The 27,950-nt window shown below is 44.1% G+C and overlaps 1 protein-coding gene across 6 annotated transcripts in view; it reads left to right on the plus strand.

The window, feature by feature from the left end:
- Nucleotides 1–27,950, plus strand: part of smoc1 (SPARC related modular calcium binding 1) — a 226,136-nt gene that overhangs the window by 10,881 nt on the left and 187,305 nt on the right. For all 6 annotated transcript variants that reach the window (XM_059649276.1, XM_059649277.1, XM_059649279.1 and 3 more), the window contains exons 2-3: nt 14,954–15,125; nt 16,961–17,076. In XM_059649276.1, the coding sequence (XP_059505259.1) occupies nt 14,954–15,125; nt 16,961–17,076 (288 nt within the window). The remainder of the gene's footprint in view (nt 1–14,953; nt 15,126–16,960; nt 17,077–27,950) is intronic.

A 27,950-nucleotide genomic window follows, 5' to 3' on the forward strand; every position in this document is an offset into this window, starting at 1 on the left:
CACAAGATTTGTTTGTTGGAAGGGATTCATGGACATACAGTGCACTGGGGAAAAACAAAAATGACTTAATGCTGCTTTCTCGAGCAAACAACAAGAGGGACAGTGCTAAACCCGCTGGTCGGTTGAGACAAACAGGTTGTGTGAGCCACGGTTTTGTTTGTTGCTTCCTGCGGAGAATTCCTTCTTGTACTCATTGGTGCATTGTGCCTGTTTGACCGCGCTGCCTTTTCCTGTCCTGACATGGAGTAACCGAGCCTGAGGAGACATTCCGTTCCCAGCACTGTGCCCAACGGTGGAGGAGTGGAAAGGGTGCGGGCAGTGTCAGACTGAGGACAGAGATGGAGAGCTCTCATCCAGCAATGCAGGCTTGGGGAGTCAGGCCTGAGAAGGAGGACAATAATATCCGCACTCCACTGTGTGCACCCTATCGGCCAAAGCAAACGCTGTGGAAGGAATCTTTTTCCCACCACTCGTGCAGTTGTGAGATGGGAGCACAGGGGTGGTGTGCGAGCTTGTGTGGAGATTGAGGGGGGTGACTGCTGGAGATTTCAGTCAGTCAGAGCTTGGCAACATGTTTGACACTCAGATGCATGGTGGGATTCTCCTGCTTAGCAGGATGGAGACAGAAATCACCCTTAATATGTTTCACTCTCCCGAAAAGTTTGCATTTGAAATGAAAGTGGATGGCCTCGTGTGTTTAATAAGTGCAGAAACCGCACTGCAACAGCAGTTAAACCCCTGCCCAACCGTGCTCCTGAGGAGACTGTGGAACAAGCGTAGGTCAAAGTAATGTTTATCGAGAGATTTCAGCTGACCTTCTGCGCACAGCCATGCTCCGTGGGGGCAATTTTAATCTGGCCTGCTTGTTGGCAATTTGATGGGACTAGTAGATACACTATCGCCTTTACATTGCCATCAGTGTAGAATAAGGCTGGATGGCTGTAACTTAGGGATGAAAACAACCAAATGCTGGACTAGACTCAAAAAGTTAGCTTGCTGTCTCTCGATGGATGCTGCCTGACCCGCTGTGATCTCCAGCATCCGTCATCTTCAGTACAGATTCTAGCATCTGCAGTAATTTGCTCCGACCTGTGATTGAAAGATATTTGCCTGGGGCAAAGTTTACTCATTTAAGATAACCTGACTGCCACAATTGATGCACACCAGAAAAAAATGACTGTCAGGCAAATAAATTACTCGAAAAACGCCTTTTTAATGATTTTCTTTTCTTCCCAAAGTGGCACTTATTCAAATATTTTTTATAATGGATGTTTACACTGTCATTTTAGAGCACTTAATTTGTGTAAAAAGTCAAAAGAGTCAACAAATTGTACAACACAAACAGGTCCTTCGGTCTAACTCTTCCATGCCAACCAGATATCCTAAGTAAACCTAGTCGCATTTGCCAGCATTTGGCCCATATCCCTCTAAACTCTTCCTATGCACACATCCATCGAGATGCCTGTTAAATTTTGTAATTGTACCAGCCTCCAACACTTGTTTTGAAAGCTCAATCCGCACATGCAACACCCTCTGTGTGAAAATTGTTGCCTGTTAGGTCCCATTTAAATCTTTCCCCTGTCAACTTAAACCTATGCCCTCTAGTATTGGATTCCAGCACCCTGGGGAAGAGACCTTGTCTAATTACCCAATCAATGCTTCTCATGATTTTATAAACCTCCATAAGGTCACCTCAGCCTCCCACACTCCTCGGAAAATAGCCACAGCCTATTCACCCTCTCTCTGAGGTTCAAACCCTCCAACACTGGCAACAATCTTTTAAAAATTTTCTGAACCCTTTCAAGTTTCATAATATCTTTCCTAAAGCAGGGAGACCAGAATTGAATACGTTATGCAAATTGTGGGCTAAACAATGTCCTGTACAGCCACAACATGACCTCCTGACTCCTCTACTCAATGCACTGACCAATAGAGGCAAGCATACCAAACACATTCACTATTCGATCTACCTGCGACTCCACTTTCGCGGAACTATGAACCTGCACTCCAAGGCTTTTGTTCAGCAACACTCCCCAGAACCTTAACATTAAGTGTACAAGTCCTGTGCTGATGTGCCTTTTCAAAATGCAGGACCTCTAAATTAAACTCTGTCTGCCATTCCTTGGCCTGTTGGCCCATCTGATCAAGATCTCAATTTGGTCTGAGGTAATCTTCACTGTGCACTACACCTCCAATTTTAGTGTCATCTGCAAACTTACTAACCATACCTCCTATGTTCACATCCGAATCATTTCTATACATGACAAAGAGCAGTGGGCCCAGCACCGAACCTTGCGGCACAGCGCTGGTCACAGGCCTTCAGTCTGAAAAGCAACCCTCCACCACCATCCCTGTCTTCTTCCTCCGGACAGTTCTGTGTCCACATGGCTAGTTCTCCCTGTGTTCTATGTGATCCAATCTTGCTAACCAGGCTACTATGAGGAACCTTGTCAAACGTCTTACTGAAGTTCATATAGATCACATCCACAGCTCAGTCTTCATCAATCCTCTTTGTTACTTCTTCGAAAAACTCAATCCAGTTTGTGAGACATGATTTCCCATGCTGACTATCCCAATCAGTCCTTGCCTTTCCAAACACATGTAAATCCTGTCCCTCAGAATTCTCTCCAACAACTTGCCCACTACTGATGTCAGGCTCAATAGTGTATAGTTCCCTAGCGTTTCCTTACCACCTTTCTTAAACAGTGGCACCACATTAGCCAACCTGCAGTATTCAAGCACCTCACCTGTGGCTATCAGTGATACAAATATCTTAGTAAGGGGCCCAGCAATCACTTCCCATACAGTTCTAGGGTACACCTGAACAGGTCCTGGAGCATTATACAATCTCCAGCACGTCCTCCTCTGTAATATGGGCATTTTTCAAGAGATCGCCATTTATTTCTCTTAAGTTCTCTATCCTTCTCCACAATAAACACTGTTGCAAAATACACGTTTAGTATCTCCCCATCTCCTACGGTTCCAAACATAGACAGTCTTGCTGATCTTTAAGGGGCCCTATTCCCTCCCTAGTTACCCTCTTGTCCTTAATGTATTTGTAGAATCTCTTTGGATTCTCTTTAACACTATTTGCCAGCTATCTCATGTCTCCTTTTTATCCCCTCCTGATTTCCCTCTTAAGTACACTCCTACTGCCTTTATGCCCTTCTAGGGACTCACTCGATCTCTGCTGTCTGTACCTGACATATGCTTCCTTCTTATTCTTAACCAAAACCTCAATTTCACTGGTCATCCAGCATTCTGTACACCTACAAGCCTACACTTCAACCTAATAGGAACACACTGTCCCTGGACACTAATTTTTTAAAAAACACTCGTTTTTGAAGGCTTCCCATGTCTGCAAATATCCGCCTCCAATCAACTTCTGAAAGTTCTTGCCCAATACTGTCAATATTGGCCTTCCTCAAATTTAGAACTTTAACTTATAGATCCAGTCTATCCTGTTTCATCTCTATTTGAAAACTAATAGAATTAAGATAGTTAAGTCACCTGCCCTGCATTATTTCCCAAGAGTAGGTCAAATTTTGATCCTTCTCCAGTACGTATATCCACATACTGAAATCAGAAAATTCTTCTGTACAAATTCCTCTCCATCCAAGCCCTTAATGCTATGGCAGACCTACTCTATGTTTGGAAAGTTAAAATCCCCTACCACAACCGCCTTGTCATTCTTACAGATAACTGTAATCTGCTTACAAATTTGTATTTCAATTTCCCACCAACTAATGGGGTGTCTATAATCCAATTCTAACGAGGTGATCATCCCTGACTTATTTCTCACTTCCATGCCAATAATTTCCCTGTATGTCTTCCCAGGAATATCCTCCCCCTCAGAGCTGTAATGTTATCCAGAACCAAAAGCGCCGCTCCCCTTCCTCTCTTGCCCTGCTTTCAATCCTTCCTATAGCATCCATACCCTGGAACATTAAGCTGCCAGTCCTGTCCATCCATGCGCCACATCTTTGTAGTTGCAATGATATCCCAGGCCCATATTCCCAACCATGCCCTGAGTTCATCTGCCTTCCCTGTTAGGCCTCTTGCATTGAAATCACTGCAGTTTAATTTATCAGTCCTACATCATTTTCTGCTTTGTTTCTGCTTGTCCTGTCAGTTTGACTCACTCCTGTTTTCATTGTGCCAGTCTCAGACTGATCTGTTTCCTCACTTGCTCCCTGGATCCCAAACATCCCCGCACCAATCACCACCACTATCACTGTCGCCACCCCCCAGCCAAATTTAAATTGTCTTAAGGAGCTCTAGCAAATCTCCCTGTTATATTAGTCCCCTTCCACTTAAGGTGCAATCTGTCTTTTTTATACAGGTCACTTCTACCCAAAGATTTTCCAATGATCCAAAAATGTGACTCCTTCTCCTCTACATTAGCTCCTCAGCCACGGATCCATCTGTTCTATCCTCCTATTCCGACCATCACTATCTCGTGGCACAGGGAGTAATCCAGATATTACGACTCAAGAAGACCTATTTTAAAATTCGTGCCTAACTTCCTGTATTCTCTGCTCAGAATCATGTCCTTTTTTTCTCTCCATGTCACTAGTTCCAATGTGTACAATTACCTCCTGCTGGTCCCGCTCCTCTTTCAGAATATTCTGCATCCTCTCTAAGATATCTTTGATCCTGGCTCCACGGAGCTAACAAACCATTCTGATATCTCACTGTTGGCCACAGAATCGTCTGTCTGAGTACTTCTTTAGGCTGTTTCACAGTGATGGGACAAACCTCACTGAATCTTTGGCAGTTGTAGTCCATTAATTTAGGAGAATGCAGACAAACTTTGTGAAGTAGGAACACAGAAGCGTCAGCAATGCAGCATCTACATTTCGATCTTGACATTCAGTCCTGAACAAGTATGGACTGATGGCCACTCAACTGAGATGAAATCCTCAAGCCACAGGCAACTTATCACCTTCAAATTTTCTCAGAAAAAAAAAGCTTCTTCATGCTCTTCTCAAGGCTCATGCTGCATGTGGGAGCCTGTATCTTGTTTAAAACTTTTGATATAGGAATTGACAGGAGTTGGACATCATGTTGAGATTGTAGAGAAAGTTGCACAGTGACTGTTCTGGAATACTGTGTGCAGTTCTGGTTGCCCTGATATAAGAAGGATGTTATTAAACTGAAGAGAGTTGAGAAAAGATTTATCAGGATGTGGCCAGGAATAGAGAGTTTGACAATATAGAAATGGACTGGAAAGACTGAGATATTTTTCCATTGGAGCACAGGAGGTTGAGGGGTGACCTTTATAGTGGTTTATAAAATCATGAGGGCAGAGGTAAGGTGAGTGGAGAAAGATTTAAAGAAGGACATGAGAGGAAACCTTTTTACATAAAGAGTGGTTTGTGTGGAATGAACTACTAGAGGAAGTGGTGGATGCAGTTACATTTAGATAAGTTAATGAATAGGAAAGGTTTGGAGGGATTTGGGGCAAGTGCGGGTAGGAGGGACTAGTTCAGTTTGGTAACATGGTCAGCATGAATTGGTTGGACTAAAGGGTCTGTTTCTGTGTTGTACGACTCATGACTCAATAAGTAACTCTTCTCCACATGCTAACTCAAAAGCTTTGGTTAGTAGCATGTTCAGCCATTTGTGGGTGTTGGGGGTTGGAATAAACAGGGATGTTGGAATTCATTGGAGAATCAAAGGAGCCCTGTTCTCACTGATAATAAAGTGAGAAGCTGGATGAACACAGCCGGCCAAGCAGCATCTCAGGACGTTTTGTGCTCCTGAGAGGCTGCTGGGCCTGCTGTGTTCATCCAGCTTCACACTTTATTATCTTGGATTCTCCAGCATCTGCAGTTCCCATTATCCCTGTTCTCACTGATTGTCTACAGAGAAACGGGAATGTGGTCTGAAGAAGTAATGCAAATTTTCATATGCAAATGCTCACTTACTCTGATTGAAATCACCTCCTTAGCGCCAATTAAACCTGGAAGCTTCCTGTTCCAAAGGTATAATGCCTAAACTCACTATTCACCATTCTGAGCCCGACACAGAACTTTAATAAAAGAGTTTAATAATGAGTAGAAAAGGTAGCACCCCCTTCTAGGATCATAGACGTCCTCATATATCAGACAGGGCTTATCTAGTACCTTGTAGTGTGACTTAGAGTCATAGAGCTGTACAGCACGGATACCGACCCTTCGGTCCAACACGTACGTGCCAACCAGATATCCTAAACTGATCTTGTCCCATTGGCTGATATCCGTGTAAGCCTTTACTATTCATATATCCATCTAGATGCCTTTTAAATGTTGTCATTGGACCAGCCTCCACCACTTTCTCTGGCAGTTCGTGCCCTATACGGAGTACCCTCTGCATGTAAAATATTTCTGCATTAGGTCCTTCTCCCCTCTCACCTTGAACCTATGCCCTCTAGTTTTGAACTCTGTTACCCTGGAAAAGACCTTGGCTATTTGCCCTACAGATGCCCTTCATGATTTTATAAGCCTCTATAAGGCTACCCCTCAGCCTCTGATGCTCCAGGTAGGAAGTCCCAGCCTATTCAGCCCCTTCTCATAACTCAAACTGTTCAACCCCAGCAACATCCTCGTAAATCTTTTCTGAACCCTTTCAAGTTTCACAACATATTTCCTGTAGCAGGGAGACCAGAATTGAATGCAGTGTTCCAAAAGTGGTCTCACCAATGTCCCATGTGGCTGTAACATAACCTCCCAACTCCTATACTCAATGCACTGATCAATAATACAAAACACCTCCTTCACTACCTGCAACTCCACTTTCAAGGAACTATGAAACTGCACTCCAAGGTCTCTTTGTTCAGCAACACTCCTCAGGACTTTACCATTCGGTGTATAAATCCTGCCCTGATTTGCCTTAGCAAAATGCAGCACCTCATATTTAAGACTTTTCATGATTAAATCTCATGCTGCCACTTTCAGGAAGAGATGGAGGCGCCCCCTCACTGGCAGCCCACTTATCTGGAGAGCTTTGTAGCAGACAAAGCACCGTAAGTCCGCACAATTCCACACCCCCACACCCCAATTCCCCCACCATCACAACGTCTAGTCAGCAGCCGATCCACAAGCTCAAGTCCACAGCCTTAGGAAGGTGCCAGAGACCATCCACCCACCCTTACAGCTGATGACTGCTTTTTGGACTAGCATCTGCAGAATCAGTGAGTCCGGACAGATACCAGCCGAGCCAGGTGGAACTGGACTCGGAGTTTTGCTATTCACGCTATTGATGCTGTACTTTGAGTGAAAACCCAGCAGAAAACTCAACAACTGGCTTCATCTCCCCCTGGGTTGGTGCGGACAGAATAGGACATGTCCTCTTGGCTTCCTGATTAGCACTGAGTGACCACTGCTCCACGTCTGTGTGAGAAGCAGAGATAGTTGAGGCCAAGCTTGACTGTGATGTCTCCAGTGTGCAAAGTCAATTGTCACCCTCCTAGCTGAATGGCCCGCTATTGCAGCAATAATGTTTATTTTAGAATCCCTACAGTGTGGAAACAGGCCCATCAGCTCAACAAGTTCACACCAACCCTTGTAGCATCCCCATCCCCCTATAACCCACCTCAGCTACAGATCCCTGAACACTACGGGTAATTTAGCATGGCCAGTCCACCCAACCTGCATACCTACAGACTCTGGGAGGAAACCGGAGCACATGGAGGAAACCCACGCTGACACTGGGAGAATGTGCAAACTCCCCACAGACAGTCGCCTGAGGGTGGAATCGAACCTGGGTCCCTGGCGCTGTGAGGCTGCAGTGCTAACCACTGAGCTGCCGAGCCTGTTCAAGCAGGCAACTTGCCAGGAGAAGGGACTGCAGCTGTACATTGAATTGTACCTTCAGAATGGGAATGCCAGGGCAGGAGGAAACTTCTGAAGGGACAGCTGAAGTGAACCACATGATGTTGTTTCAAAATCACGAGAGGAAGCCATTCCTTAAAATCCATACAGTGGCTCAATTACAGACACCAACATTGGAGGAGCACAGCAGGCCAGGCAGCACCGGAGGAGCAGGAGAGTTGACGTTTCAGGTCGGGACCCTTCTTCAGAAATGGGGGAGGGAGCTCAGAAATGAAATAGAGACAGGGTTGTTGGGCTGGGGATGGTAGGTGGGATGGTGATAGGTGAGTGCAGGTAGGGTGTGTTGGGGATAGGTCAGTGAGGTGGGAGGAGTGGATAGATGGGAGAAGATGGACAGGGTTGTGTCAGGTCAAAGAGGCAGGGATGAGAGGGAGGGTTGGTCATGGGATGAGGCTGTGGGCGGGGGAATGTTGGTTATGGTGGGGAGATTTTAAAACAGGTGGATGGCCTATTTGTGCCAGTTCAAATACATGGTAAGAAGTCTTTGGATGGCACATACAAACTGGTGAAAACAGACTGAGCTGGCAAAGTCATGAAAGATATTTTAAAATCTCTTTAAAAAAAATCAGTTTTAAATTGATGTATGTAGCAGAATAGCTGAAGCTTATTTTTAGGTTTGTTTTGATACTAGCTCACTCACAGTAAAGGGATGATATAGTAAGGCAATGATGTCTGTTTGCAACTTGAGATTTGACTTAAGAAACCGCAGGATTATACAAGAAAACAAGGCACCACAAATTGCACATTATATATTCCATATGGGTTAACATCAGATATATCAAAATAAAGTGAGGGCCAAAGGGTAATTTTACCATCTGATTTAAATCATAGTGACGTTAAAAATCTAACAGGGCTTGTACACAAATCATTTTACTTGTTTCTGGCTTTTACTGTCTTACTAATAGAAGAGAGAGAATTGGGATAAGGGAGATTTTCAGGATGGCAACCTGGAACAAGCAGAGTACCACAGATATCAGTGCTGTGGTCATAATTACTAACAATATTGATCAATGACTTGGATGAGGCAAGTATATATACAGTAGCCAAGTTAATGAATGACACAAAAATAAATGGAAAGGCAAGTTGTGAGGGTGACTACAAAGAGACTGTAGTGGGTTATAAACAGGCTAAGTGAGCAGGCAAAAAACATAGCAGATGGAATACGATGTAGCATGATGTGAGGCAGGAGAAATAGAGGAGCTGAATCTTATTTAAATGGAGGAAGGCTGCAGAGAGCTGATTCCTTGTGCATGAATCACAAAACCTTGGCATAGACGTTCAGCAGATAATAGGGAAAGCAAGTGAAATGCTGGGTCTTTATTTCAAGGGAATGGAGTATAAAAATTGGCAAGTCTTGCAAAAACTAAAGGAGACATAGCTGGAATACTTGGCTCCTTATCCATGGAAGGATATACAGGATGTGTAACCAGTCAGAGAAGGTTTATCCATTGATCCTGGATATGGAGGAACTGTCGCATTAGGAGAAATTGAGGAGATTGGATCTATCCTTATAGGAGTTTAGAAGAATGAGGGGTGACCTTATTGAAGGATTCTTTGGAAACATGACAGGGTCGATGTGGATTTGTTGTTTCCCCTTGTGGAACAGTCTAAGACCAGAGGGCATAATCTCACCATAACAGGTCTCACATTTATTCTCTCAGACTGTAATCAATGTGTCGAACTTTGTTCTGAAGAGAGCTTTTGAGGATGGATGTTTAAGCATATTTAGGGCTGAGAGAGAAAGAATTTTAATCAGGAAGGGAATCAAGGGTTATGGCAAAAAGGCAGGAAAGTGGAGTTGAGGATTATTAGGTCAGCCATCTCATTGAATGGCCAGACAGACTCAATGGGCTGAATGGCCCACTTTTGTTTCTATGTCATACGTTCCATATAAAATATGCATTTCAGGGCTTTTTCTCGTGGGGAGAGAACACTGCACTTGGAAGATTTATAGTATTACATATCCATTTTGACCAAATATTCTGCCTGTATGATAACAGTTTTTGTTTTGTAGAATGCTTTTCATGATCACCGGATGTCTCAAAGCAGTTTACAGTCAATGTTGTGCTTTTGAAGGGTTGTTAGACTAGCAATGTAGGAAATGTAATCACCAATTTGTACACTGTACACTCCCACTAACAGCAATGTGATAATGACGAGATAATCTGTGTTTGTGATGTTGATTGACACAGATAAATATTGGCCAGGATGTTTAAATACTTTGTGGAGAATGAGTGGGTACTGATGCTTTCTTTGCATCCTTTTTGCTGGAGTGACAAAATGCACCAGCGATGCATCTCTTGGTGATTTATATCAATATGTTCTGTGCTTATCAACAAATGGTTTGACAAATATGTTTCCAGAAACAGACACAGAAAATGCTGGAGAAACTCAGCCAGTCTGGCAGCATTTGTGGACAGAGAAGCAGAGTTAATGTTTCGAGCCTACATCACTCTTCTTCACAACTTCCAGGAATTTCCAGTATCCATAGTATTTTGCTTTTACGCAAAATGTTTCCGGAAAGTCTGTATCTGCCTCTTTAAAACAAAACTCATGCGTGTTACTTAAGGAAACAAAACCTCTTTGATTAAGCGTAATAGAAACAAAAATGCAATAAGCTGATCAATTCCAAAATAATTTGTTTTAACTGCTGAAAAGGGACGTGGTCGAAGCTTTTCGTCTTCCACCCATCAGGACAGATTCAAGAACGCTAGATTTCATGGGGAATAAGTAATTATACAAAAGGATGCTGATTGATTGACAAGTTGACTCTAATTAGTCAAGGCATTGTCTGCACAAGGAAACTCATTGTCCTCCATCATTTTTAATTGTGAAAACTGCACGATACCCTTGTTCTTTTGCCCCTTTCCTATGTTGTTCCTTTTTTTTCTGAAGTGGACAGGTCCTCATGTATGAACATAAACAAGCTACGGTGACTGATAATCCTAAATTGGTTATTGGCATAATTTCTAGCATACTCAGGATTGTCCAACAAATGTTATCCTATTACTGAATCCAATCTAACATTACATCTGTTGTTCCAGGTTAGACATTATGTTCTGACTATTTTTTTGCACTATGCGTGAGGAATGTCTTAACTTGGCACAGAACCAACCATTGCCTGGTATGTTAACCTGCTAGTGTGACAATTTCTGCACACCATTCAGTGCCTGCTGAATATGCTCTTGGACCAGTGCTCTATCTTGCTGGCCATGTGCACTCAGTGGTGAGGCAGGACGACAATGAGGTACCATGATCTCTCTCCAGCTGCCCCTTCCTCTCGAGAAGGTGAGGTGATGCCTACCACAGGAAGCAGGAGGCACTCCAGGAGTCTCAAATCAGGACATGACTGAGGTGCACTGGCCCTCTCTTCCCTCATAGCAGATGGGACCAAAGAGGTTGCACGCCACATTGCGTGCACGAGATTCTCACCATCCCGGGGACCTCCAGCTTCTGATACCACAGGGGATGTCAACCAAGGTCTTCCCTGTTACTAGGATGTACCAGACTTGCACCTGGATGTAGTGGTCGGCTAAAGAAGAAGAAATCCTTTCGAGGGCACCTTGGTGGCACCAGAGCTTAATTGGTAACATACTCATAGTCACATACTCACAGTCACATACTCCTGCTAGTTGCCCACACAGTTATCTGAAGTGAAAACAGTGCAGCATCTCCCCCACCCTCCCCATTACAAGGAGATGCTGCCTGTGGGACACCTGTCTGCATTAGCAATATGTGTCTGTACTTGCTCTTCATAATCCAGCGAGCCATGGACCCAGCCTTGGGTAGTGCTTTCAAAGCTGCAGAGACAGAGTTCAGTTCCGTCAGTTCAATAGCAGGGTGTTGGGCCTGGGCCTGGGCCTGGGCCAGCTTCGCACTGGGTTTCACATAGACACTTCTTGAAAGTCATGCTGAGAGGACGCGAGCATCAGGAGACAAAGATTGTGTTTCGCTGTGTGCGGTCTCCATTGGAGACTGGGCACATCCTCGGGAGTTGGTAAAGTACACCTTCTCCGTGTGCACTTCATGGCATTGGAAGGGCACTCACTGACAATGCATGACCATTGCAGAGGTACAGTGTAGGATACCAACTGTCTACAGGTCTGTAGGCAGAGAGGGGGCAGAATGGGACGAAGGACATCAGCTCAGAGGTGTCACGGTCTTGGGAAGGCTTTTTTCAGCCAAGTGATTCCCCAAACACCCTTTTTTTCTTAAATGCAGTGCTACTTCAGTATATTGAAACCCTCTGGCCAGTGATCCTTGTTCACTGTGTAGCTGGTGCTGGGGTGTGCGGTTAACACCAAGTAACAGAGGTATCTCCTTCCTTCAGAGTATCACATTATAGGCAGACTGTAGAAGAACTTTGCTTGTACTCCCAACAGCTGAGGTTTGTTGAAATGTGGACGTGGTGGCTTCCCAGCCGGACGGTTCACAACAAACACAACGATGGAAGAAACTTGTGTGGTAGCTCAGCGTCCCTGGGTGTGGGCAGTTCTGAGGTTGGCACATGCCTCTCTGGCACGTCAGCCCATAGCCCTGCTATCTCATCATCCTCAGCTTCAGCTTCCTTGGAGAAGAGACCTCATGTTCCCCCCATCTCTACGTTCAACCCCGTTTTTTATGATCAGAGATAATGGGAACTGCAGATGCTGCTTGGCCTGCTGTGTTCATCCAGCTTCACACTTCGTTACCCCTTTTTCATGAGCTGGGTTGTGGAGGGTATGGCAAAAGGAAAGCTCTGATTTGCCTGGGCTGCATTGCATTGTCCGGGTGTGCGAATCTCCAATGGGACAGCTCCTTAGGAGCAACATGGCATGCATACACTGGCAGTGCACATTGCCCAGGGTGCTGAAACTATGCCGGTCCACCTATTCACAAAATAGCAAGTTGACACAGACAGCAAACAGAAGCGGCCCGTGGTAATGTGTTTCATTCCTGCCCTTCACTAGAAGTTGTCCTGTGCCTGCCATTTGCCAGCTTGAGATGGTTCAGGGAGACAGTTTGGGTACTTGGAGAAAATTGAGTGCGCCTTTCTGTAAATATTATTGAAAACTGTGAGGGCGGGTCAGCAAGTTCTTATGCTGAGGTTCCTGGGAACTGCAGCTCTCTAGGAACAAGCCTGCTTTTTGCTACAGAGGTAGTAGGAACTGCCAATGCTGGAGAATCTGAGATAACACGGTGTGAAGCTGGATGAACACTTTTTGTTGTCGGGTTTCTGAGGTGTCAAAGCTTCATGACTGGGCAGAAATTGTACGGGAAGGTGACATTCATTCCAGCAAGTTGTGGTATTAGTAAGAAGCAGACAGGCTTCTTGCTGCCTATTGGTGCCATAGCTGATCTGCCACCTGAATGGAGATGACACTGGGTTGAAGGTTTTCTCGAATGCAAGAATCTGACTTGCGGGTGACCTGGTCATCAGACAGGGGACTGGGAAATCCCTGGCACTATAGGGAACCCAGTTCGTTGAGAGCTTGAGGTGAAGTTGGTCGCCTTACTGCATATCCGGGATGAAAACTGTGAAACCCACTAGCGAGTTTTATTTCCTCAGATCCCTGCTCAAAGTGACCACTGTTTGTGAGTATCTACAGGTTGTTTGACCCTGAGGGGTATGGACTGCTTGGACCGAAGGGCCTGTTTCCGTACTGTCTGATTCAACGAATCTACAGCTGAATCCAATTCCATCTTCATCCGGGTCTTGAGAAGAAGCAGGAATCTACCTCTCTTCCTGCCTTGAGTTGTTGAGACTAACCAGACTGTCTTGTCATCTTGGCTAAAATCAGTTAACATCATAGAGATAACAAGGTGTAGAGCTGGATGAACACAGCAGGGCAAGCAGCATCAAAGCAGCAGGAAAGCTGACGTTTTGGGCCTAGCCCCTTCTTCAGTTCCTACTATCTCTAACATCATAGACAGCAAGGTTACTGAGTTTTATTAAAAGGTGATTCCATATACTCTGATACGAACCTTGCAACAATTTGTTGGAGAACTGATGAGCGTGAAGCCCTCATCATGCATTTTTTGTTCATTGACTTTTTGTGATGAAACAATACTATAACACAACGAGTACAACATTATACTAAGTAACTTTCCACAGTTCCATTCTAAGGTGTTAGCTGAGACCTAGCTGGATTGGACTTGTTTGCGTACCTGACAGGCAGAATCCTGAAGCAAATGCCAATTACTCGGAATCTGGGCACGTCGGAAGGTTCTGAGGTTCACGGCTACGTCTTTCCCTGAAGAGGTGAAACATTCCCACCGATGCACAGGAGACCCCTGATCGAAACGGAAAAGCCTCATTCAGGAGCACTGCGTCTACTGCGAATGTGCAGCGGTGAAGAGAGGGCATACATCTCCCAATTGGCTCATCTGCCCGAACCTTTAAGCACTGCCCATTTCATGTGTGAACGGAGTTTGCTTGGCACCTCGCACCCATGTCAGAGCCCATCAAACGGGAGTGGAGGCAAGTCACCCTCGTCTCCAGGGGGGACCTGCTGAAAGGGTCCTTCACGATTTTGCCTGTTGACTTGTTTCGAAAGCACAAGGCAGGCAGTCCCAAGTTTATCATACTAGAAACGGCAGTGGGGCTGACTTCATCGTCTGACTGTGGGTGTACTGACTGCTTCAGAGCGTTCTTTGTGCAGCGGATGGCAGCTGTACCAACATTCTCGGCTTTGTTGAGCTGGTTTTGTTTTGATCTGTCTGTCAAATTATTGTCATCTGCGTTATTTCGTAAAGTGACATATCGACAGGGTGAGTTGCACCGACGGCAGCTAACGCTGTGCTTTGCTCCAAAACAAACATTGCTCACTTGCCCAGCTTTCCCAGTCAAGGTGCCTGGAGAGTTTCAGATTGCGAGCTAGTGTTGATTGACACAAACTCCTTCAGGCGCCTTTTTTTTCTGGAAATTGCTATGCCATCTGTGAAAAGACATTCCGAGCTATTATTTTAAGACACATTTGGCCTTCGTAACTACTGTATTGCAAAACTGTCGAGTTTTGATGTTGTGAAAAAGTCGAGCTTGCACAATCTGTCTGTCCCAGTGTTGGGCGTTCTTTCATCTACGATTCTTTCATTACCAGTTTCTAATAGGGGACCGTGACCAAGACCTGGAGTGCAACGTCCATTGCACTGGCTCACAGCTGAAGCCCCTCTGCGTGTCGGATGGTCGGACGTATGAATCGAGATGTGATTTCCTGAGGGCCAAGTGTAGAGATTCAACGCTGGAGATCACACATCGAGGCAGATGTAAAGGTAATTTATCTGCCTTCTCCTCACCCTTCACAATGCCACAGAGAACAGGTTGGCCAAAAGCAGTTTTGTTATACGATGAGTCACCACAAGAAGTTGGTAAATTTCACCGAGAGGTTCCAACGGCAGCTTCACTGCACTCTGAGGATGATGCAGGCCATGTTTCACTTTGACCATTACTGGAACATATGCACAGAAGTAGAATCAAAGAACCTTAAAGCACAGAAGGCTGCAGTACCTCTGCTGATTGGAAGAGCTATCCATCTAGCTCCCACTCCCTTGTGTTCTTGCCACAGCTTCTTACTCTTAAATTGTGTACCCAACTTACTTCTGAATGTTACTATTGCATCTGCTTTCACCACTCTTGCAGGCAGTGCATTGTAGATAATGTGGCCCAGCTTTTCCCTTAATGTCCCCTTCTTGGTGCAGAGCAATCGCAGATTTTCCAGTCTCATTCCATAACTGAGGTGGCTCACCTCTGATCTCCTGAGTGATAATCGACAGTCAGCTCCTGTGGATCTGGATGCCCTCCTTAATATGTGGGGCCCACAACTGGACAGTTTAATATCCTCGATCTGTTTGGGCTCATCACTGTGACAGAAATTTCTGCACGATGTTAGGGCTGGCCTGTTTAGTTAATCATAGAATCAGTACACTGTGGAAACCACTCAGCAGTCCTTACCAACCCTCCTGAGGAACATCCCACCCAGGCCTACCCCCTACCCCTGAATCTCTTATGGCCAACACACCTAAAACCTGCACATCTTTGGACTGTGAGTGGAAACCAAGGCACCCAGAGGAAACCTGTGCAGAAACAGGGAGAATGTGCAAACTCCACCCAGACAGTGACCCCACGCTGGGATCGAGCAGGGGTCCCTGGTGCTGTGAGGCAGCAGTGCTAACCACTGAGTCACCGCGCCACCCCTAATGTCTCACTGTTCTCTCTCCCCAATATGGTGTTTCCACAGCCAGCATTCCCTGTTTATCTAAGGAAGCATTGGCCTACACTGTAACAGCAGCTGGGGTCTCTCAAAGCCATCAAGGCCTGGAGATAGACTCCAACCTGGGGCTTTTCCAGGCCAGAGGCAGACAGTGTAACCAGCTGATTCTGCCCAGTTTTGTGACTCAGTCAATGCAGTAAAATGCCTTTTGTCATGAATTTAAATTTAATCAATTAATAGATCTGGAACAGGTCTCAGTAATGGCTTAAAGGGATATAGGCCAAACGTGGGCATATGGGACTAGTTTAGATTGGGAAACTTTGTTGGCGTGGACAAGCCATTTATTTCCATGCTCTATGGCTCTATAATGGGGATTGTGATGAAATGTTCAAGATTCTGAACCAAAAATTAATAAATCAGCTAATCTGAATCAAAGTAGCTCAGAATATAATAATCTGGTGTCTCCATATGAAACAATATTTTGTTAATAGCCCTTGACCATGTTTTGAAGTCTCCTTTCATTGGTAGCATGATTTTTTCCCCCTATTTTTCTTGTATTTAGACGCAAGTTTAGAATAGAAATCCGCTCACTTATTGGGTCTAATACTGAATGAAGATAAATTGGCTCTTGACATGAGGGAGAGGATGGCAAAAGAAGGAAGGGGGATGGTTCACACCGCTAGTCTGCACTTTCCAGAGTCTGAGACCGTAGTCTCATTACTGGCCACATATCAGAGCTGTATATCAGAGGTGTTGGTGAAGAGTGCGGGCTGAAGAATCCTCGGAAAAGCTTTCGGGGGAAGAGATGTTATGAAGCGGAACATATTTGGTTGTGTCATGCTAAAAGCTATCCTCTGTAAACACAACAGTCAAAACACAGCCTTGTTTTTTTTACAGAATCCGGTCCAACCAAGTGTCGAACAGAAAGGGCACAGCAAGCACAGGAACAGGCCAAAAAACCGCAGGAACCAGTTTTCATTCCCGAATGTAATGAAGATGGCTCATTTGCTCAGGTACTGTCATGATGAACAAACATCGGCTCTGGTCGGTGGCGACACAGTCACATCCCGTTATTAGTACACATTTCCTTCATAAAGTTCCTTTGAGCACCTTGGGACATTTCACAATGCTAAAGGCAATGTATGAATACAAATTTATTGTTGTGTGGTACCCACAGCCCCGTCTGAACATGCATCCATTTGAGTTCTCTCTCACAGTTCTCTAATATTTTGCTGAGGTGGGCCAATTTTGGTGAGTTTATTGTCACTTCCTGTGCCCATAAATTGTTAGCTTTTATACAGTAATTCTGTGGAGAAAAGTGAAAAGAGATTTAATTTTGTTTGCCATCACAAAACATCATGAACTGATTTTTGCTGAGGGGTAGAAGTTCAGAACATTTGGGACCTTTACTCCCATTGGAAACACACTGCCAATATTTCTCAAAAGAATGTGAATGACAGCCAACCATATGATGTAATCAGAGAGGTGACTGTATCTCACCCATAGCCTTGCTGTTCAGGAATGCTGTGAACAGCTCTGCTTGAGGAGGTATTGAGTTTGTGCTATTAGTTTTCAGATGCACTTCTCAATCAATAATGCACTGTGTCATATCTATCAATATCTAAATAAGCACTTGACATAGTATTTACGCCCAGGAAGCAAGCCATTTAGCCCATCTTGTCTGTGCTGGTGTTTATACTCCACACGAGCCACTTTCTGTTTTGCTTAGTTTGCCCAACAAACTGTTTCTTCTGTACCTTTCTCTCTCCTGTGCTTACTTCTTAAATCAGTCGGTGGTTTTGACCTCAAATACTCCAGGAGGTGGTGAGCTCCATGCCCTTCTGATGCTAAGTACAGTGATTTTGCAGGGCAGTACAAATCTTCACGATTCTCAATCATTGTGATTACCAAACGGCAAGCTGTGTGAAGAATAGCTTCAAGTTTTCCCACAGATCTTCAACACCCACATGACTTGCTGGGGGAGACCATTAAGAATGCACATTCTTACCTCTCTTCCCATCCTACACTGCAGAGCTTGTTGGGCTTTGAGCTCCCACACTGATACAGAACTTCAGCTTGTAATCTTCAATGCCAGAGTACTACCAACAGAATCAAGCTGCTGCCTATCGTATCATATTTGTCAAAGAAATAATCCCACATTCCTATTTCTGTTTGTCTCTCCCCCACTCCTTTGTTCTCCTGTTCCTTTCGGTTAGCCTCTATGTGATCATTTCTCTCAATGAATTGGTCATTGAAGATAGAACATCTCTGCAAGATGTGGAAGCACAGATGTGGTTGTTTGGTGACAATATCACTGAAGGAAGCAATTGGGTCAAAAGTATTTGTCATCCTGAAGTGAGGTGGGCACATCTTCTGCTGATCTTCATTACTAAAAATGGCTGTTCCTTACTTGCACAGAATCATCCGTTCTACATTTTAAAATGGCCGTGGAGTCTGGTTGCAGACTGATACCATGGGCAAGGACACATTGGGACTGGCCAGTCTTTCGTTTCTTTTTTTGCTTCCTTTTAATTGCTGCTTCTGCTTGAAAGAAGCAGCAGGAATATTTGAGATTGTGCCTCTGGTAAGTCCTTCTCGTGCGTTTTTCTCCCAGTCTGTGGTGGGGCTGCTGCATTTGCTGAGCTTTGCTGTCAAGGAACACTTGAAGCTTGTTGCCTACGTTGCAGATGGTCTCCATGTTTAAGCTGTGTATAAATGGCTGCCTTAGGGGTTTTACTGGCAGTCATGTGTACCACATGTCCACTACATGTGCTCTCATGACGAATGCTTCAATATCACAAATTTCTGCTCTTTGAAGTACCTCAGTGTTTGATCTTCCATTGAATACCCATAATTTTCAGGATGGTTCACGAGGAACCTATCCAACTGGTTAATGTAGCTGGAGTAGGTAGTTTCATTGCCATGTAGGAGGGGTAGATACTTTCACAGTTTAGCATGCAGCACCTTTTGTTGTAAGTTTCATACCTCGTTTCCTGCACAATCTCTTGCCTAAATGGGAAACTGCTGATCTCACTGCAGTTCTAAAGACTGGACATTTCTGGAACTTGTGCTTCTGCGTGGTTGAAGTTATCTACAGCCTTCAGTGTGTGTCACCAATCGCCCTACTGGGTGTATAGTCAGAGTTTAGGGACGTTTGCATGTGTATCTCTGTCTCCCTTAAACTGATGGTTAACCCTTTTTGTAAAACAGTAATTGGTTCTTTGAAAGCCAAGCCCACACAGCATACAGCAAGTGTCGTTTTCCATATCGTCATCGCGGATGTCTTAAGTTGAGATTTCAGTCATCTCAAGTTGAAGAGGTTGTGACTTGCTCTGAATTGGATGTTTTTTCCAATATTTTTATCAAATGCCCCAGAAAGCATGGCAACAGATAACATTTCGAAGAGCACAGGGCCCATGACACAACTTTGTTCCACACTATTTGTGACATCAAAGGGGTGAGTATATTCACCACAATCAGTGACTCTCACTGCCACTCCATCATTAAAATGCTGTATCAGGTTTGTAACCTTAAGAGGACAACCTAAGTTTTGGTAAAGGCTTTCAACACTATTTATTGTACTAAAGGCTTTGCCTGGTCATTGAAGACACAGCAGAGTCCGAACTGTTGTTCACAGAACTTCCTTCGTATTGTCAAAGGGTGAAGGTCACATCGTAAATTCCTCTCTCCTTTAACTCGACTCACTTTGACTTTCTGGCAGTTCTCAGCACGTTCTGTGTATAGAACTGTAGCTCGAATCTTACCAAATATCACAAGCGGAAAGATTGGTTATGTTTATCATGCACAGATTGTTGTATTTTCTCTTGAGCTCCTGGGCAAAGATTTCTCGATCCCATATTCTAAGACATAATTATGTGAGTTTAGTGGTTACCTAGAAGCCTCCAGATTTGTGGATTTCTCCTGGGATCCAGTCTGGGCTTGGAGGCTCCATTTAGAGGTTTGTTTGTTTTGTTAACTCTCCCCAGAAGAGAGGGTTTGCATGGCCAGGCTGGAAGCTTGTCTGTAGCTATCCCATAGAAGGCAGATGGGTGGGTATGGAAAAACCTCAGCTGGCTGTTTTCAATGACTGTCCCATCTGGCAGGAGAGATACCTCACTCCTAAATGCTGAGAACAGAAGAGTAGCTGTGTGAGGGAGGAATTGTGTGCAGTCTTCAGGGCTTTGTAGAAATTCTTGATGTTGTGAGATCAGCAAAGACTTGAAGCTGTCTGGCTTGTTTAGCTTACTATGCATTTGGTGTCCCACGCAGCATCTTTTGCAGGTTCCTTCAGCTGTCCTGGAGTGACATCTGTGCACTGGGTGGGTCTTTGTTTCCCAGGCATGCTGCCTATACTGCATTTTCCTTCTGCCACAATTCCTCAGTCAGTTGAGTGCAGGAAATAACTGGTGCTCTAAATGATTTGTCTATATCATGTGAAGGTAAGCAGAAGCTGTGTGGTTCCACTCTACAACTGTTCAATCCTAACTGCCTCAGAATTGACTGCTGGGTTTGGTGGAGTCGCAATTGGTGTGGGGCTCAGGGCCCAAAGATTGTTTGCCAACAGGATGTTTAATTGAAGTTGCTGCAAACACGTTCAAAGGCAAAGGCCAGAGGGTGAACTGCAGTTTATTTTATAAGGAATGCATTGCTGTTGTAAGCATGGCATATTGACAAGGGCTGTGAGGCTTCAGCTCTGCGTCAACAAAGCCATTTGTGTTTAAAAAGTACATTGCTGTCTACTCCATCACAGTATAGCACAGAAAGTAGTTTATATTTGGGAAGGAATGAGCAAACTGAGTTGACCTTGGTCCAAACACAGGACACTCAGCTGGTCCGGTGTCCTGAGGTGGGATTCCTTCCTGTGTTATAAAGTGTGGTGAAAGGATTTGTTTACTTGGCAAGGTTGTGCATTGTGGCTGAACTGCCCCAGTGATGCCTTTGCTATTTAACCAGATGTAAATGCAGAGTGTTTGCTTCTGAACTTTTCACCATTTAACAGTACTCATCACCAAACCTCACAGCATTGGTTGTCAGTATGAAAAATTCCCATTGCATTTCCTTATTGCTGGGACATATGCACCGTTCACTTAACTGTGGGGGAAGATCATAGTGGTTGATTCCCTTTAAATTGTATCCTTGCCTGTTGCCATTGCCGATGTATTTGGTAATTAGCTTTTGGAATCCTTAATTTTGTAAATCAAGGCACAGAATGGAAAACGGTAATGCTAATCTGTACAAGGCCCTAGAATGTGATTGATCTTCCATGTGCAGTCTTGGCTGTCCTAGTGTGGAAAAGGCTAAAAGTAATGGAGATAGGTCGTGTACATTCACTGGGGTGTTACCTATGAAGTGGACTCTGATTCTTAAGAAGAACTTCAGAAGTGAAAGCTATTTTCACCTGAAGTTGAAGGCTAAAGGATGATAAAGTATGCAATGAAGTAATTACTGACAGTTCATTTCCTTTCGTCAATGTGACAGTAACAAACAGGCAATAATTTAAGACAATCAGAGGAAGAATTAAAGCAACCTCAGAAGGTTGGAATTCTCAGACACATCAGAGTCCTGAAAATTGCTTCAGAAGGGAACGAAACAGCTGGTCAAACAACAAATGTTGAAAGCAGATGAACAGATGGGTGAGGTTGGAAAAGGCAGTTCATGTGGGGCAAAAGACTGGTGCAGACTTCATTGGTCAAAGAGCCTCTTCCTGTACTGTGGTGATGTGTGAAATCTTGGTCCTGGTTTGTCAAATTGAGCTCAAACCAAGCCCGAGCTGTTGAGATGGCGCATGGGGTCTCAATATCAGTAATATTTGCTTGAGAGACCTTGGGAGAAGGGGCTGTGCTGGATTTAAACAAAATAGGGTCGACTTCACTTTAGCACCAAGACAGTAATGAAGCTTCAAAAGGAATGATATCAAATGCAGCCGTGTTTTATTAGACCCCTTTCCTCTTGAAACCTTCCAACTTTGTACATTTGATCAGCTGTAATGGAACTACATATTGATCACTATATCAGAATATCTAAGAGGTGGTTTTACAATGGAATTTGTCTGATTGGCTCTTCTTTTAGTGAAGATTGCTACCATGCCAATATTTATCCAAGACTGTGAACCTGGATACTTTAATTTCTCAGTTTAATTTGCTGCCATTTCTAGCTAACATTTTCATATTTATTCAAGTCCTAGTGAGGCTTTGTATGTTTTCATTGTGTCCTCCTGAGAAATGACAGCAGTCTTACAGCAGTCTTTCAAAGTGTAAAATGTTCTCTTGACTGCTCCACTGTGATTTTCAGAAAACAACAACCTTGGCCTCAGCATGTGAATGAGAGTGATTTGGTTCAGCATCTGTAGGGCAAACACTTAGCCCATTGTGGCCCTGCATTCTCATACTCTCACTCCCAGCCCAGTATCTAATGGATCTTTGACCTCAGTTGCTGTCTTAATCTGGTGGATCACTCCAAAGGCATAACTTAGCTCTTTGTTATAACATTTAAGGTCCTCTTGGGCTCTCATGATCTGAAGGAATAGTCTGGCTTGCCTTGTATTTCAACCTGCTTATACTTTCTATAGCTTGGTAACGCTGGTGTCTCTTCAGCTTAAGACTGTAAAGCTTTAAGCTCACACATCATTGCATACAAGTACAGCTTGGGGGAAGGCAGGGAGTAGCCAGCATAAGCAGATCAGCCTTGATCCTGCCGAATGGCAGAATAAGCATATAGGGCCAAATGGCCTACTCCAGCTCCTGATTTGGACCTCGAGTTTCAAAAACTTTGAAAGTGGAGTAGGCCTTAGAGTCCCTCAAGCCTATTTTGCCACGCAATAGCTGATCTGTACCTCAACTCTATTATTTTAGACTCCCATCCCTTAATAGTCGCACTTATTAAAAAGTCCCAGCCTTGAAAATTCCAATTAAGACAACAATTGAGAGAGAGTTCCAAATCACCTACAGCCCTTTGTACATAAAGGTATGTGCTGGAGTCACCTTCAAATAGCCTAACTCTCATTTTAAGTTGTTTCTTTGCTTTCCTTTGAGGGGAAATGGGTGGTTTGTTATCTATGCTATTGAATTCAGTTTCGTCTTTGATATTCCTCAGTTAGATGACCCCTGAAGCCTTTATTCGAGGGAATAGTAGCCAGGTTTATGGAAGGTACTGTCATAATGTAATCGTTTGCCACCTGAACATGCTTGAAGTATTGGCATAGTTAACAAAATTATCAAGTGCGCTCAAACGAATGTCATATAAGGATCTAGCATGCTCTTTTTGAAAGTGGAATCTCCTGGTGATGCATACTAATGTTCTATTTTCAACATATAAGCAGACATTCTGCAGTAAATGTTGAGGAATTATCGTCATGCTGGAGTTCTATTTCAGTGTCAGCTTGAATCACTTCCAGCTCAATTGTAGCCCCTAAAACACCAATGTGACTCATTGCCCCTGCCCAGGCCATTATAGACTCACAGAGTAATGGAGTCATACAGCAGCAAAACATACCCTTCGGCCCAGCTAGTCCTTGCTGACCAAGTTTCCCAAACTAAGCTCATTTGCCTGTGTTTGGCCCATATCCCTTTAAACTTATCCAACACCACTGGCCATCACATGTCTTTGCAGGTACCGATACTCAATTGTAACACCATTAAACTTCTTCCTACTCTCAAGTAATTGTGTTAATACTATCCCAGTTCACCTCGCGCACCAGACATGTGCGTCTCCATAGTTTGGCTTGAATAGAAACCCAGGTGCTGGATGCGAAAGGCCAGTGCTAAAACCATTGGACATCTAATTCCTTTATTTGCTATTTGCTTCTTCATTCCAAAGGATGCATTTACTTTTACTCCAGATCAAAATCGCTTTGTGCTAATGCTACGAGAGACTGAATGTTCTCTGGTTAGGAGGATATGACAAGCCGCAGTCTCAGTTTTTCATATGGTATACAAATGATATAAAAAATGTGTCCAATTTTGGGCCCCACACCTCAGGAAGGACACACTCGCCCTGGAGCGTGTCCAGCGGAGATTCACACGGATGATCCATGGAATGGTAGGTTTGACGTATGATGAACGGCTAAGGATCCTGGGATTGTACTCATTAGAGTTTAGAAGGTTGAGGGGAGATCTAATAGAAACTTACAAGATAATGTATGGCTTAGAAGGGGTGGACGTTAGGAAGTTGTTTCCGTTAGGTGGGGAGACTAGGACCCGTGGACACAGCCTTAAAATTAGAGGGGGTAAATTTAAAACTGAAATGAGACGACATTTCTTCAGCCAGAGAGTGGTGGAATTCATTGCCGCAGAGTGCAGAGGAGGCCGGGACGTTGGATGCCTTCAAGGCAGAGATCGACAAATTCTTGATCTCAAAAGGAATCAACAGCTATGGGGAGAGTGCAGGGAAGTGGTGTTGAAATGTCCATCAGCCATGGTTTAAATGGCGGAGTGGACTTGATGGGCCGAATGGCCTTACTTCCACTCCTATGTCTTATGATTTGGATAAAACAATAGAGAGCTGTATGTCTGAGGTTACACATAGCACTAAATTGAGGGACACAATCAGTTTGTGGATGGGTGCCCAAAGTTGTGGAGGAACAGGAAGTGAGTGAGGTGATCGATGTCAGATGACATTCAATGTTTCAGGTGCATGAAAGTGGTGGCACGGTGGCTCACTGGTTAGCACTGCTGCCTCACAGTGCCAGGGACCCGGGTTCAATCCCACCCTTGGGCGACTGTCTGTGTGGAGTTTGCACGTTCTCCCCATGTCTGCGTGGGTTTCCTCCCACAGTCCAAATATGTGCATGTTCGGTGGATTGGCCGTGCTAAATTGCTATAGTGTTCAGGGATGTGTAGATGAGGTGGGTTTACGGGATAATGGGTCTGGGTGGGATGCTGCAACAGTGAGTGCAGACTTGTTGGTCCAAAGGGCCTGTTTCCACACCGTAGGGATTCTATTCTGTACGCTCTCATTTTTAAAAAAACACAGTATGCTGTAATTCATGGCTGCTCCTATTTGGTTTGAATTTACTTTGTGCCCAGTTATTCATTGAGCTAAATTCTCCTGCGAGTTGCTTATTGTTTCCTAATTGCACTTCCTCCTTTAGTTCAGCGTAAAATCCAACACGTTTTCGGTTCTGAAGGAAAGTCATACTCATTTTGATACAGTAACACTGCTTTGCTTGCCACAGATGCTGCCAGACTTGTGGAGCATTCCTAGCACTTTCTGTTTTGATTTCTTTCAATTCTGTTGTCATTCTGGTGAATCCCTGCTCTACACCTCCAAAAGACATGATTGTCCCTGATGCTTAAAACTATGGGACTTTAAGTCTATGGAAATTCAAAACCCTTTTGAACAAAGGCCTTTAGATTCCCTGTGAAACAGTTTTTAATATTTGTTTCCTTAAATACCTAAGTTCCATTGCTCCTTTGCATATCCGAGTCATGATTCATCATTTAACAAATGTTCAGATTTGTCTTTCATGCACCTGAAACATTGAATGTCATCTGACATCGATCTCCTCACTTACTGTTTCTGTTCCTCTACAACTTCGAGCACCCACCCACAAACTGATTGTGTCACCCAATTTAGTGCTGTGTGCGACCTCAGATGTACTACTCTCTATTGTTTTATCCAAGTCATTTGCATACCATATGAAAAACTGAGACTGCAGCTTGTCATATCCTCCCAACCATAGAACACTCAGTTTCTCATTCTTATTCAATTTCTGACCAAGATCACAAGGTTATGTCCAATTTGTTCATCTTTATACATCACAGAGATGTACAGCACGGAAACAGACCCTTCCGTCCAACTCATCCATGCTGAACAATTATCCTAAATTAATCTAGTCCTATTTTCCAGCATTTGGCCCATATCCCTGTAAACCCTTCCTATTCATTTACCATCCAGATGTGTTTTAAATGTTATAATTGTCCCAGCCTCCACCACTTCCTCTGGCAGCTCACTCCAGACACACAGCATCCTGTGTGTGAAAAAGCTGCCTCTTAAATACCTTTTGTATATTTCCTACTTAACCATAAACCAATGCCCTCTAGTTTTCGACTCCCCTACTCTGTGGAAAAGACCTTGGCTATTCACTCTACCCATGTCCCTCATTTTATAAACCACTGTAAGGTCACCACCCCCAACCCCCCTCCAGCCTCTGACGTTCCACAGAAATAGCTGCAGCCTTCTCCCTATTTCCATAATAGTCCCTTGTGTGGAACCTTCTGGAAATCTGCATCAGCATTATTCAGATGTACACTCCTGAAAATTAGTCAGGTTTGATCCTCCCATCACAACTTCAAACAAACTCTGTGATTAGCCGATACTTGATCAAAGTGCTGAGCTATTCTGAGGATAATTTTACGGGCCACCCGCTAACAAGAATGCAGGCATCTGGTTCTGAAATTCGGGAACTGCACCATTGGCAGGGCACGTGTTATCTGCTCTTGCCCGGATGTTATGGGCAAATGGGGAGGAGTTGGATGGTCTGCCCACCCTCCTCAATGACCCAAGTCAGGCTCTTTAAATGGGCAATTTAATACCCTCTTCTCTGACATAATGGGAGGCAGGAGAGGTCCCCTCCCAATTATGCAGCTTGGTAGATTTAACCTGCCAACTGCAGGCTTGTGAAAGTGGAGGATGAGGATATCCACTTTCAAACGCAGCTCCTCATCTTCAGCAAACCCCCCTCCACAACAGGCTCCTTTGACCCGACTTTCTGCAACCTGCCATCCCGACCCCAGTGAAATCCCGGGGTTTGTGAGCATCCCTGGCTGCCTTTCTTCCTGGGCCTCCTGCAGAACTAGCAGTGGCCACTGTACCTGCTAGTTACATAGAACAGCTTACTCCCAATTGGCCTGACACCCTGTGAGGTGAGCAATCCTCCTGGAGATGGATGGAATTCCCACCTCATTCTAATTACAGGATCTTCATCTGAAAAATAAAGCAGGATGAACCAGCCAAGTGGACACATTAGTGTGTATGGAGCCCACTATCATATACAATCCAGTCTCCTGCCTCTAATGTTTGTTTCTAATAGCTTCCTGGCAATTGATGTTGAATTCACAGGTCTACAGTTGTCATCTGATTTTGAATAATAGATCAACATTTGAAATTTGTCTGTTTCAGCTGTTGAGTTCCCAACTCCATGGAAAATTATGATCACTGCGTCAGCAGTTTCTGTATCTATTTATTTTACAACCAGGAGCGGAAACTATCAGATTTTGAAATGTTGGCTACTTTAACTTGCATTATGTTCTTCATTATCATACATTTTAAAAATGTGTTCTTTTCCACTGTAAAAATGATACAAAGTACTGATTGAACAAGTCTCCAGTTACTACTATCCCATTATAATACATTCTCCTTTATAACTGTCGCTTAAAATATTGAGATTAAAAAATCAAGGTTAGATTTCATTTTCCTTCTAAGAGTTTTCATATTCTGTCTTGCTTCTTTCTTTGGCCTTTACTAGGATAGAACTCGAGCATCGTTGAAAATACAGACCCTGATGTAACTTTTTAATCCTGCTCTAATCAGGACAAATGCAAGAAATTCAAATTTCAAATGATCACAACAATTTCTATGTCGTGAGAAATGTTGACGCTGATTGGTTGTGCCATTGCTATGGAGAAAGCAGCAGAGAAGGAGAAGCCCCTCCAACTTCTGGTTATTGAGTCTTAAATAGATTCTTTTTATTTGCTGAGAAAGGTTCCTGAATGTTAATGGATCTTGCTCCTGGCTACTTTATTTGGTTCGTTTCTGCTTCACTGTGGTGACACGCTGTTTAAAAGGAATGTAGGGAAGTTCTCCTCAGCGCCTGGGTGAAAATGTACCTCTCAATCAAAATTGCGGTGATCTGACCGTAACGACATCATGCACAGCACAATCCCATAAA

The sequence above is a fragment of the Stegostoma tigrinum genome, chromosome 10 (assembly GCF_030684315.1).
Source record: "Stegostoma tigrinum isolate sSteTig4 chromosome 10, sSteTig4.hap1, whole genome shotgun sequence".
NCBI lineage: Eukaryota > Metazoa > Chordata > Chondrichthyes > Orectolobiformes > Stegostomatidae > Stegostoma > Stegostoma tigrinum.